The 19084-nt window shown below is 55.8% G+C and overlaps 1 protein-coding gene across 1 annotated transcript in view; it reads left to right on the forward strand.

Moving 5' to 3' along the window:
- The first annotated feature begins 629 nt into the window (after nucleotides 1-629).
- The window catches only part of AJAP1 (adherens junctions associated protein 1), a 62182-nt gene continuing 43727 nt past the window's right edge, over nucleotides 630-19084 (forward strand). The window contains exon 1 of the mRNA XM_032604188.1: nucleotides 630-1429. Coding sequence (XP_032460079.1) covers nucleotides 634-1429 — 796 coding nt within the window. The 5' untranslated portion in view covers nucleotides 630-633. The remainder of the gene's footprint in view (nucleotides 1430-19084) is intronic.

Genomic DNA, 19084 nt, shown 5'->3' on the forward strand with positions numbered 1-19084 from the left:
ATACGAGGCGGCAGAGGGTGGGGTTGGCAGAGCGCGGGACCCGGCCCGGAGCAGTAGATGCTGGGACTCTGCTCCACGTGAAGCCCCACAGGCTGAAACCCCTGTCCCTCCAAACCTCAGGACTGCAGGCTGCAGGCTTAGCATCACCCACCTCAGACCGCGAACGTCTGTGACCTAGAGGGAAGTGCCCGGGCCTTGGACCCAGGGTGTGGACCACGTTCCAGCCCTGCCGTTCCCTCCCCTCTTGGTGCCTCCGTTTTATTAAGGGTCAGAGCAAAGCGGGGATGGAAGGCCCGTGAGGTCATCTCTTCAGCTGACAGATGTGGGCTTTGGAGACTCGGTTTCCCTCCTGTAAGCGGACGCTTTGTCCTCAGCCGGCCATGTGCAGGCAAGCTCCTTGGAGGTGAAGCCGGGTCCTGAGCGCGTGTGGTTCGGCCTGTGTTTCTAAGATGCTAACAGACCGCGCTCGAGTCGGCCTTTGAAGTGAACTAACGAAGGGTTTCATTCCCCTTTGGAAGCTAGGATTAGCGTTCATTACAAGAAGAGCATTTCCTCGTCCTGGTTGGGGGTGGAGAGCGCCCCCCAGGCAGAGGTCCCCCCACTGATGCTTTTCTCTCTCTCCCACGCAGTTCCATGTTCATCCGCTGGCCCGGCTGCTCTCTAGGAAGCCATGCTTGGATCCTTATAGCCATGTTTCAGCTCGCCCTGGATCTGCCCGCGTGTGAGTCCCTGGGCCCGGGCCCCGAGTTCCGGCTGCTGCCCCGGCTGCCCCACCGGCCACCCCGCTTGTGGAGTTTTAAGAGCGGACAGCCCGCCCGGGTCCCAGCGCCCGTGTGGAGCCCCCGGCCGCCCCGCTTGGAGCGTGGTCACAGTCACGGGCAGATGCTGAGTCCCCGGGCCCGACGGGCGCACAGACCCAGGGACCAGGTGGCCGCTCTGGGGCCCAAAGGGGGGCTGGCCAAGCCCCCAGCTGCTGCCAAATCCAGCCCTTCCCTGGGCCCCTCATCCTCTGCGGGGGGCAGTGGAGCTCCCACGGACCAGCAGGCCCTCCTGCGGAGGGGGAAGAGGCACCTGCAGGGGCCCGCCTTCAACAGCTTTGACTTCCAAGGCAGCAGGCCCACCACGGAGACGGAGTTCATTGCCTGGGGGCCCACGGGGGAGGAGGAGGCCCCGGAATCCAATACATTTCCAGGCGTTTATGGCCCCACCACGGTCTCCATCTTCCAAACACGGAAGACAGCTGTGGCCACTGCCACCGCCACCGCCACCACGGCCACCTCCGTGACACTGCAGACTCAGGGGCTCACCGAGCCCCTGGACCCCAGGAGTGGGAAACCGGTTGGGGTAAGCACAACGGAGCCTTCCACCAGCCCCAGCAGAGACAGTGGCAAAGTCAGCAAGCCCCCGCGGGTTCTGGGGGAGACCTCAGGTACGCCCACCTCTTTTCTGGTTGGTGCTGGGTTGGGGGGATATTTTTTGGGGGGGGTGTGTGGCTTAGGAGGGATGCTGAGCTGTGCCTGGGTGATGCCGTTTCGTGAGACTCTTCATTTCCCATCAGGGAACCTAAAGCCACAGCCCCTCACGGGAAGATGGGGCGCTGTGTGTCTGTGAACTTGCACGTGTATATGTCCTGACAAATCTGGGTTGTGCTCTGCAAGGAAGGGCCAGGCTCTTCTAGCTGCTGGAAGGGAGCAGGGAGAGGGTCTCTCCCTAGAGGTGGCCCTGAAGTGGGCACTGTACCCACCCTGCCTGTGTAGGGGTGTCTGAGCCCCACCAGACACAGGGAAACATCTTCCTGAATGGCAGAACTTCAGCTCCTGGGCCAGCCTGGGAGTTAGATGTGGGCACATCTGCTGATAGAGACAGGGTATGTGGTGTCTTCAAAAACCCTCAAGGGTATGGCCCTAAGGAGGGGCAACTGTCAGACTGGCCTAGAATTAGCAATTACCTCAAACAGCAGGAGAGCCGGAGGCCGTGTATCAGGAGGAGTTTCCTGTGGTGTTAGCTGGGGCTTTGCACACTGACTCAGGTGAGGGGTGTCTTGTCCCTGAAGATGGGTTAGGAGGTGTTTGGAGGATGGAGATCTGACAGATGGCTTCGGTTCTCCTGCCCGTGTTATTCTAGGTGTGTGTAGACAACTAGCATTTCTTGGCTTTGGAATATCTTGCTGCAACGTCGTCTTGTTGTTCCTTCTCCTCCTGTAACTCCTCCAATTGCTTCGAAAGGAGTAGCCCTTGAAAATCTCCCAGGCCAAAGCTTGTCCCTTCGCTGGTAGGCCCCCTGCACGTACCCAGCTTCAGGCCGGCCAGGGGACAGCCAGAATCCTGGACCCCTGTGTTCCCACCCACTGCCAGCATCCTTGGCTTCTGTGAACAAGCCATGGCCCCATGCCCCACCATGACTCCCAGGTTTACAGATTGTGTCCGTGCCTGCACATCCTAAACTGGCAGCGGTATTTGCTGACTTGCAAAACAGGATGCAAGTTCCAGGGCATGAGCCCAAAGGGGTGGGGGCACCATGCAGCCTCCTCCACCCCCGGCTTGCTTCTCCACTTCCTCAGGGTTTGGACCTGACACGGATCCTCTACAGAACCCGGAGGACAGAGAGAACTGCTCGTCAGGGTCCCTCCGCAGCCAGGTTGCCATGCTGTCCCTTGCACTCCGTGTGTGCACCACGTTCTGTATCCCGGCCAACAGGCAGGGTATGATCAGTAGTTGGACAGGTTTCCAGGGAGTGGGTGGCCCTTGTTCCATGACCTACTTCCTTCCTTCACCTGGATAAGAGAACTGCGGTTTTTATTCTGCGTGGTTCTTCCCTTGAGAGCAACATATCTGTGGAAGCAAAGCCAAGCTCCACCTCAACGCCAGGGGCCGGGGGCCGGGATGGAGGGACGGAGGCTGTGAGCTTGGGGGTGTCACGGGAGAGGGTCTGCAGGTCTGTGCCTCAGCTGTCTTCCACATAGCCCCCTTCTGGGGTCTAGAGACACACAGACCCTGCCATTCATCTTCTCTGTACCAGGCGCCCAAGAGCAGTTTACAAAGCATTCGTTTTTACCTCAATAAACTCGCAAGCCATCATCATAATAGAATTTAGTGGTGCGTTCATTTATTGTCATCTCCTCTGCCTACGTCACTTACTATATAGACATGGATGAGAAAACGAGTTCCCATTTCTTCCAAATTACATTTGTTATTACTAAAGTTAAATGCCCGGGACAGCATTATAAGGCTTAGCAAATTAATTCATAGTACACTGGATATTGCTAATCCAGCCTGACAGATGCTTATCTTGGAAAAGATTTATGGTTCTTCATAATATAATCTGCTGCTAGATTAATTTGTTTAGCACAACAGATTTAAAAGGGGGTAAGTATGTGTGTTTGTTTCTAACGCAGAGAAATGTTCATTCTGGGAAGTGATGCTGGATGCTGAGTAGGGGCAGCCAGTGGTCCTCAGCTTCGAGTTCAAGGCAAGGAAAGAGAGGAAATGCTGATTCCCCTAACCGGGGTCATCAAAGCTCAGCTGGTCCTACATAAGTGATCCAAGCCCCAGGGCACTGAGAGCCCAGGCAGGGGTCCTGCTGATCCCCCCCTAGTCAGCAGATGTAGACCTAGGCCCCCAACTCATTGGAGTATGACTACTACTCACCCTTCTCCGACAGGATTTAAGGTAGCAAGGGCGGTCTTGGGGATCCCAGAGCTGTGGTCTGGGGGGCCTTGCGCACCACGGTGAGCGGTACGTGCTTCCAGGCTGCAGATCTGCGTGTGAATCTGGGCTCTGCTGCACGTAGCTGGCTGACCCTGGGAAAGTTCTCTTCTCTGTTGGCTACATTTTCTTCATTTATGAAAGTTTAGAAATATCTCTCCTAAATGGTTGCTGTGAAGTCTCAGTAAATCAACCCCAAGTACAAAACACGGTGCCTGGCAACTAAGAATCCTCTATCCGTGCCAGATGTTTTTATACCCAGCAAGAGTGACTCTGAGGAGAGGGTTACAGGCATCAAGGACAAACAGGCCCAGATTTGCCCACTCACAGCTGGGGGGTGCCCCAAAGTCTGGAATGAAGGCTTTAGGAAGTGATATGAAGAATTTGATAAGTCAATTCTGTGGTCAAAAGAAGTGTCTTCGGAATCAGATTTGGGAAGTTGTTTTATTTTTGCTTCTGTAGAGAAACGTTTAGAAGGGGAATGTCTAAACATTCCTGTCTGTCCATAGCACAGGCATTGGTGGGTGTAGAAAGGGCAGGTGGCTGGTGATCTGGGGCACTCTGAAATCTGTCAGGAGCTAACATTAAATGGAAAAGCTGCTGGAATTGTCTAAGGGCCCACTTGACGTGGAGCAGGAGTCACGCTCCACATAGAGCGGTTGGGAAATCTCTCTAGTTTTAGTGTGGTAGTTGAGCGTGCTGCAGCCTGCCTGCCAATTCTTGGCTTCATCTGTATTAGCTGCGTGAACTTGGGCAGCTTCCTTCTTATCTCTGTGCCTCAGTGGGAATTACAGAATTAAAAATCTCATAATGTTGTAAAGATTCAGTGAGATAGTACATACCAGGTGCTCAGTGCCTGGCACATGAAAGTTCCTCAGGACATGTTTGCTGCTGTTAATACAATAACGATGATGGTGGTGGTGATGTTGGAGATGATGGTGCTGGTGATGGTCTTGATGGAGATGGTGTAGACGGTGGTAATTATGATGGTGGAGATGACGGTGCTGGTGGTACTGGTGATGGTGGTGATGGTGATGACAATGTTGGTGATTGTCCTTGTGATGATTTGCTGTCACCGGCTTACTGCTCCATGGTGACATCATTTGATGAGGTCCCACACTCTCATCCCTGACCTTGGTGCTCCGAGCAGAGGTGTAGATGATGCTTAGCCAGGAGCTGCTTGGGGTGGAAAACCGCCTGGCTCGGGTTCACCAAGGCATTGAGCTGCAGCCTCACACGGTGCTGGCAGAGACTGAGCGTCAGACGGTCAGCACTTCACCTGAGTTCCGGAAAAGAGGGCTCACCACAGTGAAGCGCTGTTCTCCGGTGACAGCTCTCTTGCTGGTTGTATTCTGAGTCTGGAATTACAGTGTCTCCCAGGAGAAAAACGGAAAAATGGAAAGTCATTTCCTGGGCTTTAATCTTAAACCTCGTAAAGGGAGCTGTGGGCACTTTAAGCCAGCTGGTTTCAGTCCCCGCGTTTGCCCACTGCAGGATCTCCTGGGCATTTGGCCTGCAGTTAGCGCTCAGTAAAGATTTCCCAGACCTGACGTTCCTCGACCCTGCCTGCTGGCCCCCGGCTCCTGCCTGCACAGACACATCTGACACTTTCCCCACCTGCCTGTGTTCACAACTCCGGGAAGGTGCACTGCCCAGGAGGGCCCAGGTCCCCATTGTCATTCTAGATGTGTCCCCATCTGGATCAGTCACAGATCTGTGACAACCAGCAGCTCAAGGATGCGATGGCTCAGATGTTCTCCCAGTTCTGTCTGGTAATTTTTACACTGGAATCCACTCACGCGTTTCCAAGGATGATTTCCAGGTTCCTTTGTCCTTGTCACCAGGGGGCCTTCAGTGTCCTCTTGGTGGGACGGGCTGGTGTCGTCTTCTCTCACCCTGCTGGTCAGATGACCTGAACTGGAAGCGGGGAGACCTTGGGATCAAGTCCCACGGTGATGGAGTAGTTTCTAAATGCCAGGATCGGAGGGGAAGGGAGAGAGAAGCAGACGTAACGGAGAGAGACACGTTCCTCCCCTTCTGTTTAAAGCTGCGATGGCGGTTTAAATGCTGAGCCCCTTTTAATTAACTTGCTGGGTGTTTGCTGCCAGGGAAATGAATCCGTCCTTAATTTAAAGATATTTGAAGCAAATGACTCACGAACTTCAAATTTTTGAGTGGCTTAATTGGGATAAGAGCATCAACGAACAAGTGAGCTTGTGGAGCTTTTCCTCAACATCCTAAACTCTGCAGACAGCGAGGCTGGTCTTCGGGGTCTTCACTGGGACTTCCCGTATGGATGCGGTGTGGCTTGTCCTGCCAGCTCTGGTTCCGGAGGGTCACCTGTCCTGGCCACAGGCGGGATTGTGTGTGTCTGCTGATGGTGCTGGGACCTGTCCAGCCTCCCTGAGCGCTCCCCTGCCTTTGCTGAGCAAAGCTGTGTTCACACCAAGTGGATAAATGGGCTGACTCATTAAAGCCGGACTTGGATTCACCTGGAGATGACTCCATCACCGGCTTCCTTTTATTCCCTTCACATGCTTCCTGCTCCAACTTACTGCATTTAGTGCTTCTTAAGCTCTTTGTTTCCCTCAGGGCCTCATTCCTCTTCTAAGAGCCCTTCGGGATCAGGAAGTTTCTTTAATTCTTATCCCAAACCATGGTGGCCGTCCTCCTGTGCTTTCTACCTGTGAGCGGTGGCCCTCCACCCACCCTGGGCTGTTGTCCTCCCCAGGCCCTCAGAAGATACAGGAAGAGACCTGAATTGATGCCTCCTCGATCTGGAAACCAGTGTCCTCTAAGGGTGCCGGTGGGGCTGCCAGTGATCCGGGGCCTGGGGGGCTGCAGGAGACACACCCCTGCAGGATGCATCTCCCCTCCACGGGAACCGCATTCACAGATGCTTTTGATATACGGTGGTATATGGTTTCATCCACTCACAGGGAATGATTTTAAGTGTTGAAATTAAATATGAGACAGAACATCATTTTTAGAATTTTTATTTGACTATGTTAAGAGAACTGGTCTCAGAGTTTCTGGCTTCTGATCAATGGCACAGCGAACGATCCACTCCTTAGTTGACGTTAAATGCTGCACCTTGGGGCGGGGAGGGGCCAGGGGCTGGAAAACCCATCCCTGTGCCCTCTTTACAAGGAGCTTAAAAATCTTCTTTGGGAAAGCCAGACAGGGAAGGGTGCGAGAGGAAATGTCACAAACACCACGTAGGCAATAATAGCTCAGGTGTTATTCTGGAAACACAGATGGAGGAGGAGGGGCAAATGAGGAGAGTCCTGATGGATGGGGAGGGTGAACAGGGGCAGAGGCCAGGGAGGCCAGCGCTGCTGGAAGCCCAGAGGCCTGCCTGGTAGAGGGAGCCCGGGGAGGTGACCCCGGGACTGTGTTCTCACGTCTAGAACAGGATCTGGAAGAGAAAACCCTTGGGGTCCCTGGTCCAGCTCTGAACTGATACAGCAACGTGAGAGGCATGTGTCCTTCTGCCGAGCACCAGAAGGGCGGCCTTGGTGCCGTTTCCCTCCTGTTTTGTCATCAGTGAAAGGAGAGCCCTGGAGAGCTTTGGCATTCCCCGCTTACAGCGTCAACAGCCTGCCTGCCAGCCGGGGGGCCAGGCAGTGGGCCCAGCAGTTCCCGGGCGCAGGCAGGCTCTGGGGTCATCAGGGTGGTTGCTGGCAACGGGGTTTCAGAGCCTCTGTTTGGGGTGAGACGTTACCCGTTCTGTCCCCCGCCCCTGCCCAGGAGTGGTCCTGGGTTACAGTGACTAATGTGAAAGGGCCCAAGTGATTACACCTGAGGAAGAAACAGTGCCGTCACCTCTGCAGCAGGTAGGTTCCCAGTGAAGGTCAGGGCTCCCCAGAGCTCCCTGCCCAGTTCCGGAGACTCAGCCCCGACTGCCGGGTGATGGACGTGCCACATGGTCAGACAGGAAGAAAGACCAGACCTCCGGTCTTTGCTTTCGATGTGGCTCAGCGACTCTCTGCCCTGAAGTCTGTGGCTGGGAGGTGAGGATCAGTGATAACAGAGGATGCGGCTTCCCTTTCCAGAAGTTTCCTTTGGCAGCAGGGATGCCGAGTCTGTCTGGGGAGCTGTGTGGGAGACAAAGCTGGGGCTGGTGGGGAGAGCCCCTGCCTTGACGGGACCTGCCGCAGGCCCTGGAGGCCCGCCTGCGGGCCAGTGGCATGTCTTCGACTGTGCACGTGACCTCGGGGAGTCCCGGCTTCCCTGCCTGCAGAACTGGGAAGTGCTTTCCACCTCGCGAGGCCGTCCTGAGACTTGACCGTGTTGACCCCGGTGGAGCTTGCGGCATGCCAGGGCAGAGCTGATGATGGAGTCCACCTCCTCTTGTGGCTACCTTGGGGGTCGGAATGGCGCCAGCGCTGGGAACGTGCTACTTATTTTGTGTCCTTCGAATGCTCCCCGAAGGTATTAGGATGAGGATGTGCAGGTACCCAGCCTGAATTGTCTCGCTCTTCTGTGACCTTTCTCTGCCCTGGAAGGCTTTCAGCAATCAGACCTACCCCGGAAACCCAGACCCCCTAACGAGCCACATCGGCGGCCCCGTGTGTGTTCGGGGGCAGTCACACCAAGGGGAGGTCATGAGCTGGAGCATCCTTTGCACGAGGACAGCCTGCTTCTCTCCAGGCCCCCCTGGAACACAACCCTCCCCCAATAAGTAGCCCAGGAAGGACTTGCCATGCTTCACTCTCCACGTTCTCAAAACTGGCCTGGGGGGCAGGGGGTGGTGCTGATGCTGAGGGAGGCTCAGCCATCGAGAGTCGGGGGGCAGGTGGATCCCCACCCAGCTCTCCTCACCCCCAGGCCAGGGCCCTTTCCATGACTCTGGGGGGACCCTCCCCACCACACACCCCTGTTGCCTGAAGCTTCAGGACATCCTGAGTGAGGTGGGGACAGGGGTCCTAAGTCCGAGAGGAAGACGATTGTCTTATTTGCTTGCACTTTCTGGGCCATGTGTGAGGTCCAGTGATGAAAGAACCTTCCCTGTCCTCTTGGGCCTTCAAGAAGCTCCCGGAGCAGGGGGTCTCCACCAGCAAAGTCTAGGCCAGGGGCGTGGAAGGGTCAGATGTGAAAACACGGTGTGCTTTCACACGTTGCCCAGAAAGGCCAGCAGCTAGGGCCCTGGCCAGGACTCCATGGGTGTGTCCTTGGGCCGAGGGCAGAGCCCCTGAGAGACGCACACCTGGGTCCTCTTCTCTATCCCCCATCAGCATGAAGGAGGGCACCGGCATCCTCTGTGGGGACGGGGCAGGAGGGGTCACCCCGGAGGACAGAGGCAGCTGGAGAAAGCTGGGCTGGGAGGAGGGTGCCAGAGAGCAGGAGAAGGAAGTGCCGGGGCTCTAGGGCAGGCCCCCTGACCATCCAGACGCACAGCCCGAGTTCCGAATACACATTTGCAAATGCTCCCTTAACTCACTTCCAACGCACCTACATTTTCATAGAAAATATAGCCTGCCGAAAGCAATGGTTCTAAACACTTGAGTGGTGCCCTGAGTGTGATTTAGAGGCAACACAGAGGAAGGTTACTTATGATAAAGGCTGGTCTGTGTACATCTTCACTGGGAAACGTAAGGAGGTGGTCAAAGGCACCCTCCTCCCTGGCCCTGGGGCATCACCAGGAACATGATGCCAACGCGAGCTGAGACAGGTGTCTTCTGGGCCTTGAGGGCACGTGACTTTCTGAAATGGTGAGCAGCTCTCTGCAACCTTGGGGACAAAAATAATACAGCTTCCTTTTGATGTGTGTGGTGGTTGCATTCTGGGAAACTTCGGTGCTCCTTAAAATCATGTAAAGAATACTCTGGGTCTGTACGTGGAGGCAAAGGAGGGTCTCCGGGCTCAGAGCATTCAGAATGTGCCTGAATGTGTGGCAGGATGTTCGCAGTCACACAGGACAGAGGGCCGTCTCTGGGGGAGCACGTCTGTCCCCCGCACTGCAGGGCGGGTGACATCGCAGCCTTACTCAGCTGATGCCAGTCATCGTGACAACCAAATGTGTCCCCACATTCCAAGATGCCCCTGCCCCCTGAGAATCCCGGCTGCAGTTCTGGGCATCCCTGGGCCTCGCCCTCACCTGCGTGCCGCACACAGAAGCTTTCTTCTGTGTGTGAGTGTCCTGGGGCTGCAGCAACAAGTCACCCCAAACTGGGGGGCTTAAAACCACAGAAGTTCATTCTCTCCCAGTTCCAGAGGCCAGAGGACCAAAATGAAGGTGTGGGCAGGGCTGGGCTCCCTCCACAGGCTCTAGGAGAGCATCCTTCCTGCCTCTTCCAGCTGCTGGGCACTCTGGTGTCCTTGGCTTGTTGCCACATCCCTCTAATCTCGACCTTGTCCTCAGATGGCTTATTCTTTCTGTGTCTGTGTCTCTCCTTATAAGGACACCCGTCATTGTATTTAGGGTCCACCCTGATAATCCAGGATAGTCTCATATTGAGACCCTTAATGTAATTACATCTGCAAAGGTCCTTTTTCTAAATAAGGTCATATTGACAGGTTCCAGGGATTAGGACATGGCTATCTTTGCGGGGGAGGGCTGCTATTGAACCCACTACAATGGGAGGAGCTTTCATTAGCTCTGGCTGGAGTTGGCAGTGCCTGGGAATTTTCTCCTGGAGAGGCAGGGAAAATTGCAGATTTTTTCATCTGCCCCTAGTCCTGGCATTGCTGGAGAGGTAGGCAGACCTGCGGGGGGAGAGCATTAGCCCAACCCTCACTGACCCTCCCCCACGAGGCCAGAGCTGCCCAGAGGCCCTGGGAGCCACTGGGGCTTGGAGCAAGTTTCCTTTTGTATAAACTGAGCTTCACAGACAAGTCAGAGATCAAAATTCTTGAGCTCCCAGTGGCCTCATCCCTGTAGATCATCATTCACTCACTTGTTCTTTCAGTTCAAGTGTTTACTGAGCACCTACTATGTTCCAGGCTCTGCAGTGACATCAGAAGACAACACACACACGGTCTTTGTCCCCTCCAGGGTCAGCAGACAGACAGACACATGTAAAAACACAAATAAGGAAACCCCATGTACGAACGTGTGCGAGGAGGGTGCACACGAGGTGGGTGGGTGAGTGTGGCCGGGGAGGCAGGCCTCCCCACCCAAGGACCCGAATGATGAGAAGGAGGGAATGGCAGGGAAATGGAAGGTGTAGGCAAAGGAAACCGTGTGATGTGATGAGTGACAGAAGGGCTCTGAGGGGCGGGTCATACGAATTGGAGTCGGGGAGGTCAGAGTGGTGGCTGGGGCGAGGTTGCGAGGTGCTTGGGGGCGACCGTAAGGGCTCTGGGTTTTATCCTGAGTGTATGGGGTGAACAGAGTGCCGTAGTCCCGCAGAAGCTCCTGGAGGGCAACCGTAGGGGAAGGACAGGAGTGCGGGTGATGGAGGCAGCCCAGTAGAGAGGGGAGGCTGGCGGTGGGCGGACTTACTGAAGAATCGGACGGGGCAGTGGTGAGAGAGAACAACCTGGAAGGCCTCCAAGTGTTGGGTCTGAGTAACTCGTGTCTTCAACTGACAGTGGTGCCCTGAGACGGGGCAGCGTGGGCGGGCACAGATTGGAAAAGGACGTCAGCCGCTTTAGCCATGTCGAGGCCAAGCTGCCGTGTGCGCTGTCCAGGTGGGGACGTCTGCGGATTTCTGGACTTGTGAGTTTGCAGCTGGGGAAGGTCTGGCCTGGGGTGGAGACTCAAAGCCCTCCGATGTCTGGGTGTGGAGGGTTGAGATCACCTGGAGGGAGTGTGGATCGCATGAGACGGGGATGGACACAGGGCCCTGGGGAGTCCGGGAAGTGTGAGGAAGAGGAGGAGGTGGGGGGGAGGGGGCAGGAGGGTGGTAAGTGGAAGCCTGGAGGCGGGGAGAGGAAGGAGGAAGGGGGAGGGGAAGGGAGGAGGAAGGGGGAGGGGGGAGAGGGAGGAGGAAGGGGGAGGGGGGAGAGGGAGGAGGAAGGGGGAGGGGGAGGGAGGAGGAAGGGGGAGGGAGAGGGGGGAAGGAGGAGGGAGAGAAGGAGAGAGAGGGGGAGGAGAATGTGGTCCAGTGTCAGAGCTCCTGGGAGGCCAGGGAAGTGAGAACCAAGGGAGCGTCACCCTTGTCCTGTGTCGGGGTGGACTACTGGAGGCTTGGTGAGAAGATGCCCCGGTGGAGCGGATGGGGGCGGGCGGTGAACAAGCAGAGGCGGAGGGTGGAGCTGGAGATTTTGCGCAGTCCGGGCTGCGAGGGAAGGGGGAAAGCGGAGGGGAGAGGACCACAGAGGTGACACAGGACTTTGCTGTCTTGTTTTGCTGTTTGTGATGAGGGAGCGTTCAGGCACACTGCCTGCCCACGCGAATGGTCCGGCAGAGAATGAAAACTCACGGTGGGGAGAGAACAGAGATACTGTGGAGGCAAAGTCCTTAAAGGACGAGGGGCTGGCCTTGGTGGCTGGAGGCCAACATCTGTGCTCAGTGGAGAGGGCGGATGAGTTGGACTTCGGTAGAGAGACCGGAGGTGATGAGGGGAAGGCAGGTCTGGGAAGCCCTGCTTTTCCCAATGATGGACACCCCCCCTTTTAACTTGAGAACCTGCGCCAACGCGAGTGGGAAGTGGCCCTGAGGGGCGTGAAGAGGAGGCTCTGCCCCCTCAGGCGTGGACAGACGGTGGGCAGGTGCACACGGAGATCAGCCCGGATGGAGGTGGGGCATGTGAGCTGGTGGGAAGGAGGTGTCTGGGGGCTGGGAGATGTGGGCCCGAGCCTTCCAGGGGCAAGTGCGGAGGCCGCGTGGCAGGAGTGAGGCTGAGTGTGGGAAGAGAAGAAGCGGGGCAGAGGGCTGGAGCCCGTGCAGGGAGGTGGGGAGGATGTGGAAGTCCTGGTCAAGAGCAGGTTTGGAGCAGGTTTTTCTAAGTTCCAACAGCAGCCACGGGAGAACTACCCCCACATGTGCAAACTACCCCCACATGTGCAAGCCAGCTTCTGTCCACACTGACATTGGCAATGACCCGGACCCCACCTGTGGCCCCTCACCTGGTGAGGTAACCTCGGTGTCCTCACCTGGTTAGGTTGTGGGTCAGCAGACGTGGAAGAGTACATCCCAGCTGCCACCCTGTACCAACTCCTGCATCCCCTCTACCAGGGCCTTGCAGCCTCCACCTGCCCAGTCAAACCGGTTCTTGGGAAAACATCACCAAGTTCACAGAACATCCCGGGCTCTTTCTGCTGCCTTCCACCTCGAAGCCCATGAAAACGTCAGCCCCTTCCAGGCGTAAGGGTCAGTTTCTCCGCCATGAGAGTCTTGCCCGAAGCTGGAGGCCCTGCCAGCCACAGAATGGCCATCTGGAGTGCACCTTTTAGCAGTCTTCTCTAATCCACACCAGGACTGGCCCTGCTCCTGGCTGAGACTCAGACCCAGACTCAGAAACGAGTCCCTCACTCTTCCCTCTGAGGCCCAGGCTTTATTGGAAATCACATTCTGTCCCCGTACTTGGGTGGACATTCAGGGTGTGTGGACCCCAGGCCCAGGACTGGTGCTGCATTCAAAACAGTGGTCAGTGGTCAGCTGCCTGCTTGGCAAGACTGGGGTGCACTTCTGGCCAGTGGACGGCTGACACATCCATGGATATCAGACTGGGCACTGTTTCCAGAGGCTCAGGAGACAGTGAGCCATCGAGGGCGGCAAGATGCAAGGCCAGCAGCATCTCGGCTCCTCTGGTTTCTCGGCAAGCAGCTGAGGACGGGCTGGTGCCTCCAGTCCATTATTAGGAAAACTGAAGCATCCAGGCAATGAACACACTCTGATCTACCCTGCCACTGCCATGAGCTTCCATGGGGTGGGCGCCATGCAAGGCAGAGCCCCACCTGGAGCAGGTGGAGGCGGGCAGGGAGGCTTTACATTCCTGGGATATCCTGAAGTCTCGTGCCCACCGTCCTTCTGGCCAGATCCCCAGATATCAGTTCTTCCCATCTGCAGTTTATCCTTGGAATCTTGATCACCATCGAGACACTTAAAATCCCTGTCCATCCCCCCAAGGTGGACAGGCACCTCTCTGCTCCTGAGTTAAGAACCTGGCAGCTGGGAGGGTGGTGGGGAGAGAGGAGGCCTCCTGGGGTCTGGTCCCTCAGGAGTTTCCTGGGGGAGGAGTGGGTCCGGGGCACAAGGTGGAGAGGAAATCTCCATGAGGAGATGTGGCCCAAGATGGAAGTTTCCAGGGGCTTGATGTTTCTCCCTGAATGGGCTAAGGCAAGGGCACCACTGGCCATGGAAGGATGGGCCTCGTGTCTGACGGCCCACCTGGACCCATCACCCTGATGGTCATTTGTTTATGCGCTCACTCGTACAAACCCACTTACAGGCATCCCAGTTTCCAGGCTGTAATAGTCACCTGTGCCGTGTAACAAAGTCTGCAAGTTCAGGGGCTTAACACCACCTACTTGTCAGTTTCTGTGGGTCCTTCACTGGGTCCTCTGCTTGGGGTCTCATGGGCTCTGGGCTCCAGAGGTGTCAAGCTGGGAGCAGAGGTCTAACTGCTCTGAGGCTCCTGGTTACCTCCTACACCTGGGCCAGGTGCTCATCTGGAGGCCCGACTAGGGGAGGGCCCACATGCAGCTCATTCCAGGCGTCACTTCCTCATGGCCGTGAGACTGAGTCCCACATCCCAGTGAACTCACTCAGCTCCCCTGAAACACGGATTTTAGCACCAGCTCTGCTACAGAAGCAACTTTCCTGGAAACGTCCATCTTGGGCCATATCTCCTCATGGAGTTTTCCTCTCCACCTTGGGCCCGGGACCCTCTCCTCCCCCAGCCCACTGTCCTGTGGTCTCTCTGTCATCAGAACCAGCCTCGCTGGGCCTGTCGCCTCTGTCCTGAGGACCCCCGTCAATCTCCCCATCAGCCCCTGATGGTCATGGGGCCTGCGGAACCCAAGGGTGCTGCCCCCAGTCTCCTGCCCCTCTTGACCTGGCCAGCATGGAGCCCATTGTTCTTTTGTGTCCTGGGGAAGAAAATCATTGAAATAAATTATGCATCAACACCTAGAGATGGATCCTTAATTAATACACTCAGCCATCTCGGCTTCCCACTTGTAAACAGCACCTCCAGTTAATGAATAAATGGCCTGGCTCCTGACCTCAACACTGACAAGATCTCCATTTTCTTATGTCAGGGGAGCCAGTCAGAGTGGGAGGAACCCTCGACAGGGTCTGTGTCCCCATGGGTGTCACTACACTCACCGGGGCACTTGGGTGGTCCAGCTGGAGCATGAGGGCTGGGCATTACTTAACTTGATCACCCCTGAAAAGTCCTGTTTCCAAATAAGGGAACATTCTGAGGTCCTGCGGGTTAGGACTGCAACATAGCTTTTGTGAGGGACACAAGTCCACTCAAAATGCTTGTCATTGGGTTTAGGGCCCACCCAGATAATCCAGGATGATCTCATCTTGAGATCTTTAATTTGATTACATCTGCAAAGACCCTTTCCAAATAAGGTCACATTCCCAGGTACTCAGGGTTAGAACTTCAGCATCTTTTGTGGGGGCACAAAGTTCAACCCATAAAAGTACCCCCTTCTTTCTGCCCCCCATTGTCAACCAAATACAGCTCCTCTCTCCTGTCTGTGTAGCCCTATGAGAGCAAATCCTTGAGGAGGGAGTGTTTGGTAAGATGGCTGCGGAGGGAAGGGGCTCTTCATCCCTGAGAACAGAAGTTTCTGGAAGTTTTCCTCGACCACACGTGGATTATTTAGCGTCCTATCAGAGGAGGAACGGGGAGGAAGAGAGACATGTCTGCAGCGTGTTTAGGGCAGAGGTTCTTGTAGAGGTTGCTTTTGTTGTTGACTTTGGCTTTGGGGGAAAAACAACCCTAGAAGACAAAGAGAATTCTAGGCAGTGAGCTTGGCACAGCTGTTCCAGAAGCTGGGATGAATCTGCAGCTCACCTAGAGAAGAAGCAGGATGATGGCAAAACGCTTAACTTCCTCTTGATCTCGTCTCATTCTTACAAATTTTAAAGACAAGCAAAAACACCAGCCGCTGTTTCCCCTGCTGGATATGTCAATTCCTGGAAGGTGTGCGTGTTTCCCGCTGGTCCAGACAGCAGAAATGTTGCGGGGCCTCCCCATTCTGCAGCTGGAGATGGCACCACAGAACCTGAGGCCCGCCTTTCAGGCCAGAGCCAGAGGGGAGGACGCATCTCCGTAGGAGGAAAACACCAGCCCTTTCTGTCCTGCGGTGCTGAGCCCACACCTGCCAGATGGAGGCAGCCCCATCCTCCCGAAGCAACAAGGATTTCTGGAGCACCTGTCAGGGGCAGGGTGGAGCTGGGCATCCAAAGCTGCACAGAGAAGAACAGACACTCCAGCCCCCCTCTGACGCTTGGTCCTTGAGCAGGTCTCATCCCCTCCCTGGCTGGATCAAACTTTGCCTGCACCCCTCCTTTTCCTCCAAGGAGAAAGTATGTCCTTCTCCCTTGGGTATCTCTTCTTAGTCTCACTCATAGATTCAGCTTCCGAAATTTAAAGGAGACTGCAGATGCTTTTACCATGAGAACATTTTATTGTTGTTTTTTGAAGTAACTGGAAGAGCTGACATTTGCTCAGAGTCTTTCAAGATGTCATCTCCAGGGAAGAGCTGCAGCCTCATCTTGGCATTTTAAGTGCCCTCCGAGAGCTAAGAAAAGTACAGGATATCGAAGCATCTTGTTGTACACTTTAAATATATTTAAATTTGTCAATGATGCCTCAATAAAGCTGAAGGAAAGGAAAAGAAAAGTACAGGGCAGGGCAGGCAGACCGAGGGGCCGTGGGCCTGGTCAGCCAGTCATCTTGTCAGGTCAGCTTGAGAAGGAGGAAGAAGCAGGTGGTTTAAGGGACTGTGACCCCAAAGCTTGGCTGGTGGCATATGGAGGCCCACGGGGCAAGCTCACTCTGACACGGGGTGCTGTTTGCATGGATTTCCGGAAGGACCAGCTTCTACAGGCTCCTGGCCGCCCTGGGACAAAGGCAGAGGTGCTCACACAGTAGCATCTTAGGCTGGCAGCTTCTAGAGAAAAGCCGAAGCCAGGCTCTGGGATGGTGCCCTGCTCCCCACTTTTTCTCGGGTCCGATCCATCCTAGGGGGCCAGGGTTCTCTGCATTCACCATGAAGGGGTCTGGGATGTCCATCGCCAGCAGCATCCCCTCCACGCTGCCCATCCTCCAAGACCCCTCCCTGGAGGCGAAGGCATCCCCTCCTAATCTCAGCTGTGAAAGTAACAGAGAGGGAGCCCCCAGAGCCTTGGGATGGCCGTGGGACGTGCCCTCTAGGGAGAAAGGCCCCACTGGGAGGGGGCGATGTGAGCTTGCCTTCCCTCTCGGGGCCAATGAGGTGCATTTCCACAGCCTCCCAGGGTACAAGGACAAGCCCTTCAGCCAGAACCTCTGCTCAGAGGGCCCTTAACACACAGGTTTGGGGACAGCTGTGTCCCCCTCTTCCCCAGAGAGGCTGAGGAAGGGGGCTGCATGGTGATGTAGGACCCTTGAGGTCAGAGTGTACTGAAGAGGCTGTGCAGGTCCAGGGGACCCTATGCCATCTCATCTTAGGACCCTGCTAGGGTGTCACGTGGCCGATCTGGGCAAGGCCCAGCCTCCCAGGAGGAGGTGGGGTGGAGGAGTAGCACACAGATGCTGGAGGGAAGCTTCCCTGCCTGGCAGTTCTGCTTCCGCCGGTGCTCTGGTCCACCGGCTTTCACCTGAGTCCTGGAGCCCAGGACATTGTGCCATGCATGGCTGGAGGTCCTCAAGGAGTCCCCTCCGAATTACGCTCTGCCCACAGACAGCCTCATCGATGCTAGACCTTTCTATAAACAAGAGCGTCACCCCCACCCCGGGTGCCCCACGGTGCCCGATGCCAGCAGGTATAGAGCAGCTTCGTAGAAGCAGTACAGGACTGAGATAGCTCACTGGCCCCCTGCAGGACCTGGGGTGGGCCTGGGGCCCTGGGCCTCTGTGTGCACATCTGTAAAATGGGATGACCTCTGTGCCAGGCCTCCCTCGGCACGTGGGTAACGGGTGCTGGAACTCTGGGTGAGCTGCAGTGTGCCGTCATCATCTCCCCTGCATTCTCAGGAGGCCCTTGGGAGGCAGCAGGGCCCCATGGGGCTTGGCCCAGGGTTTTCACTTGATTTATTTTTTTACGGACATGAAATGCGCCCTTCGGACTGCCTCCACTGGGGAGATGTGGGTCTGCACTTGCCCAAGGTCCCAGCTGCCCTGAGAACCACCGTCTCCAGATCTTGGGTGTAGAAGCAGGTCATCCAGTAGGGAGAAAATGCCCAGGCGAATCCCATTTGCTCGTTCTTTCATTCAATAAATCATTCATTCAACCAACCAGAATATATCGAGCGCCTGGCTCTGTGCTATGGGGCCTTTATAGTCGTCGGAATAGTCTCTGCCCCCGCCCTCACGAAGCACGTGACTAGTCCAGTGGGAACCAAGTACAACTGAGCAGCTGCCTTCCCTGTTCCGAGAAGCCTGTTCGCATTGTTCCGGAAGAACGGAGCAAGGAGAGCTAATCCTGTTCCCAAGCACAGGAAATCCACTGGGCATGACCTGTGGGGAAGTTCCAGGGTGTCCTTAGCTGCCCCAGAGTGGTCCGGGATGAGCCTCCCCCAGCCCCCATTGGTGGCAGGGCAAGGGCCGGACAAGGCCACTGTGACTTGTGCTATTTCCCAGATGCCAGAGAAGATTCTGGTGTTGTGATCTGCCCACACGCCATCGTCTGTGTCAGAGCCAGAAATAGAAGGCGGAAGATTCTTGCTCTGATTTCTGTGCTCATAATTCTAGGGCAAGATGCCCTTACAAAGTGTGGATCAAAGGAGACGGGGGGAGAGCCGAACGGAGCAGCTCACGCGAGGGCTGGGCCGCACGAGCCGGGCCTTGCCAGTGCTCCAATTAGCTGCATTTATAACCCATCAGGTCCAAGTGTCGACTGGGCTCAGCCCAGGGAAAAACGGGAGCAATTTGCAAAAGGCCCTTTCAACCATGACCATGAAAATCCATGTACAGACCCGCAAACCTCCGGAACCCCAGGCAGTTGTTCTGGGGGGGGGAGGAAGAAAGGTGCCAGCTGGGATGCTGCACCTTCTTAGAAGAAAGCAACACATGAGTTGAGACCCAGAAAATGAAGGAAGGGAGTCAATTTGCAACTCCTGCCTTCACTCTTAATAATTAGATGTATCTCGTACCCACCAAGAGCCAGGTTCTAAGTGCTTGGCTTGAATTCAATCTTGTAAGAGGCACAGCAGTTCTGGGAGACAGACACTCCTCTGCTCCTTATTCGGCAGTGGCAAAACAGAAGCACAGAGAGGTTAAGTGACTTGCCCAAGGTCACACAGCCTATAAGGGATGGAGTCAGGATTC

Source organism: Phocoena sinus, chromosome 1, assembly GCF_008692025.1.
Source record: "Phocoena sinus isolate mPhoSin1 chromosome 1, mPhoSin1.pri, whole genome shotgun sequence".
In the NCBI taxonomy this organism is placed as follows: domain Eukaryota; kingdom Metazoa; phylum Chordata; class Mammalia; order Artiodactyla; family Phocoenidae; genus Phocoena; species Phocoena sinus.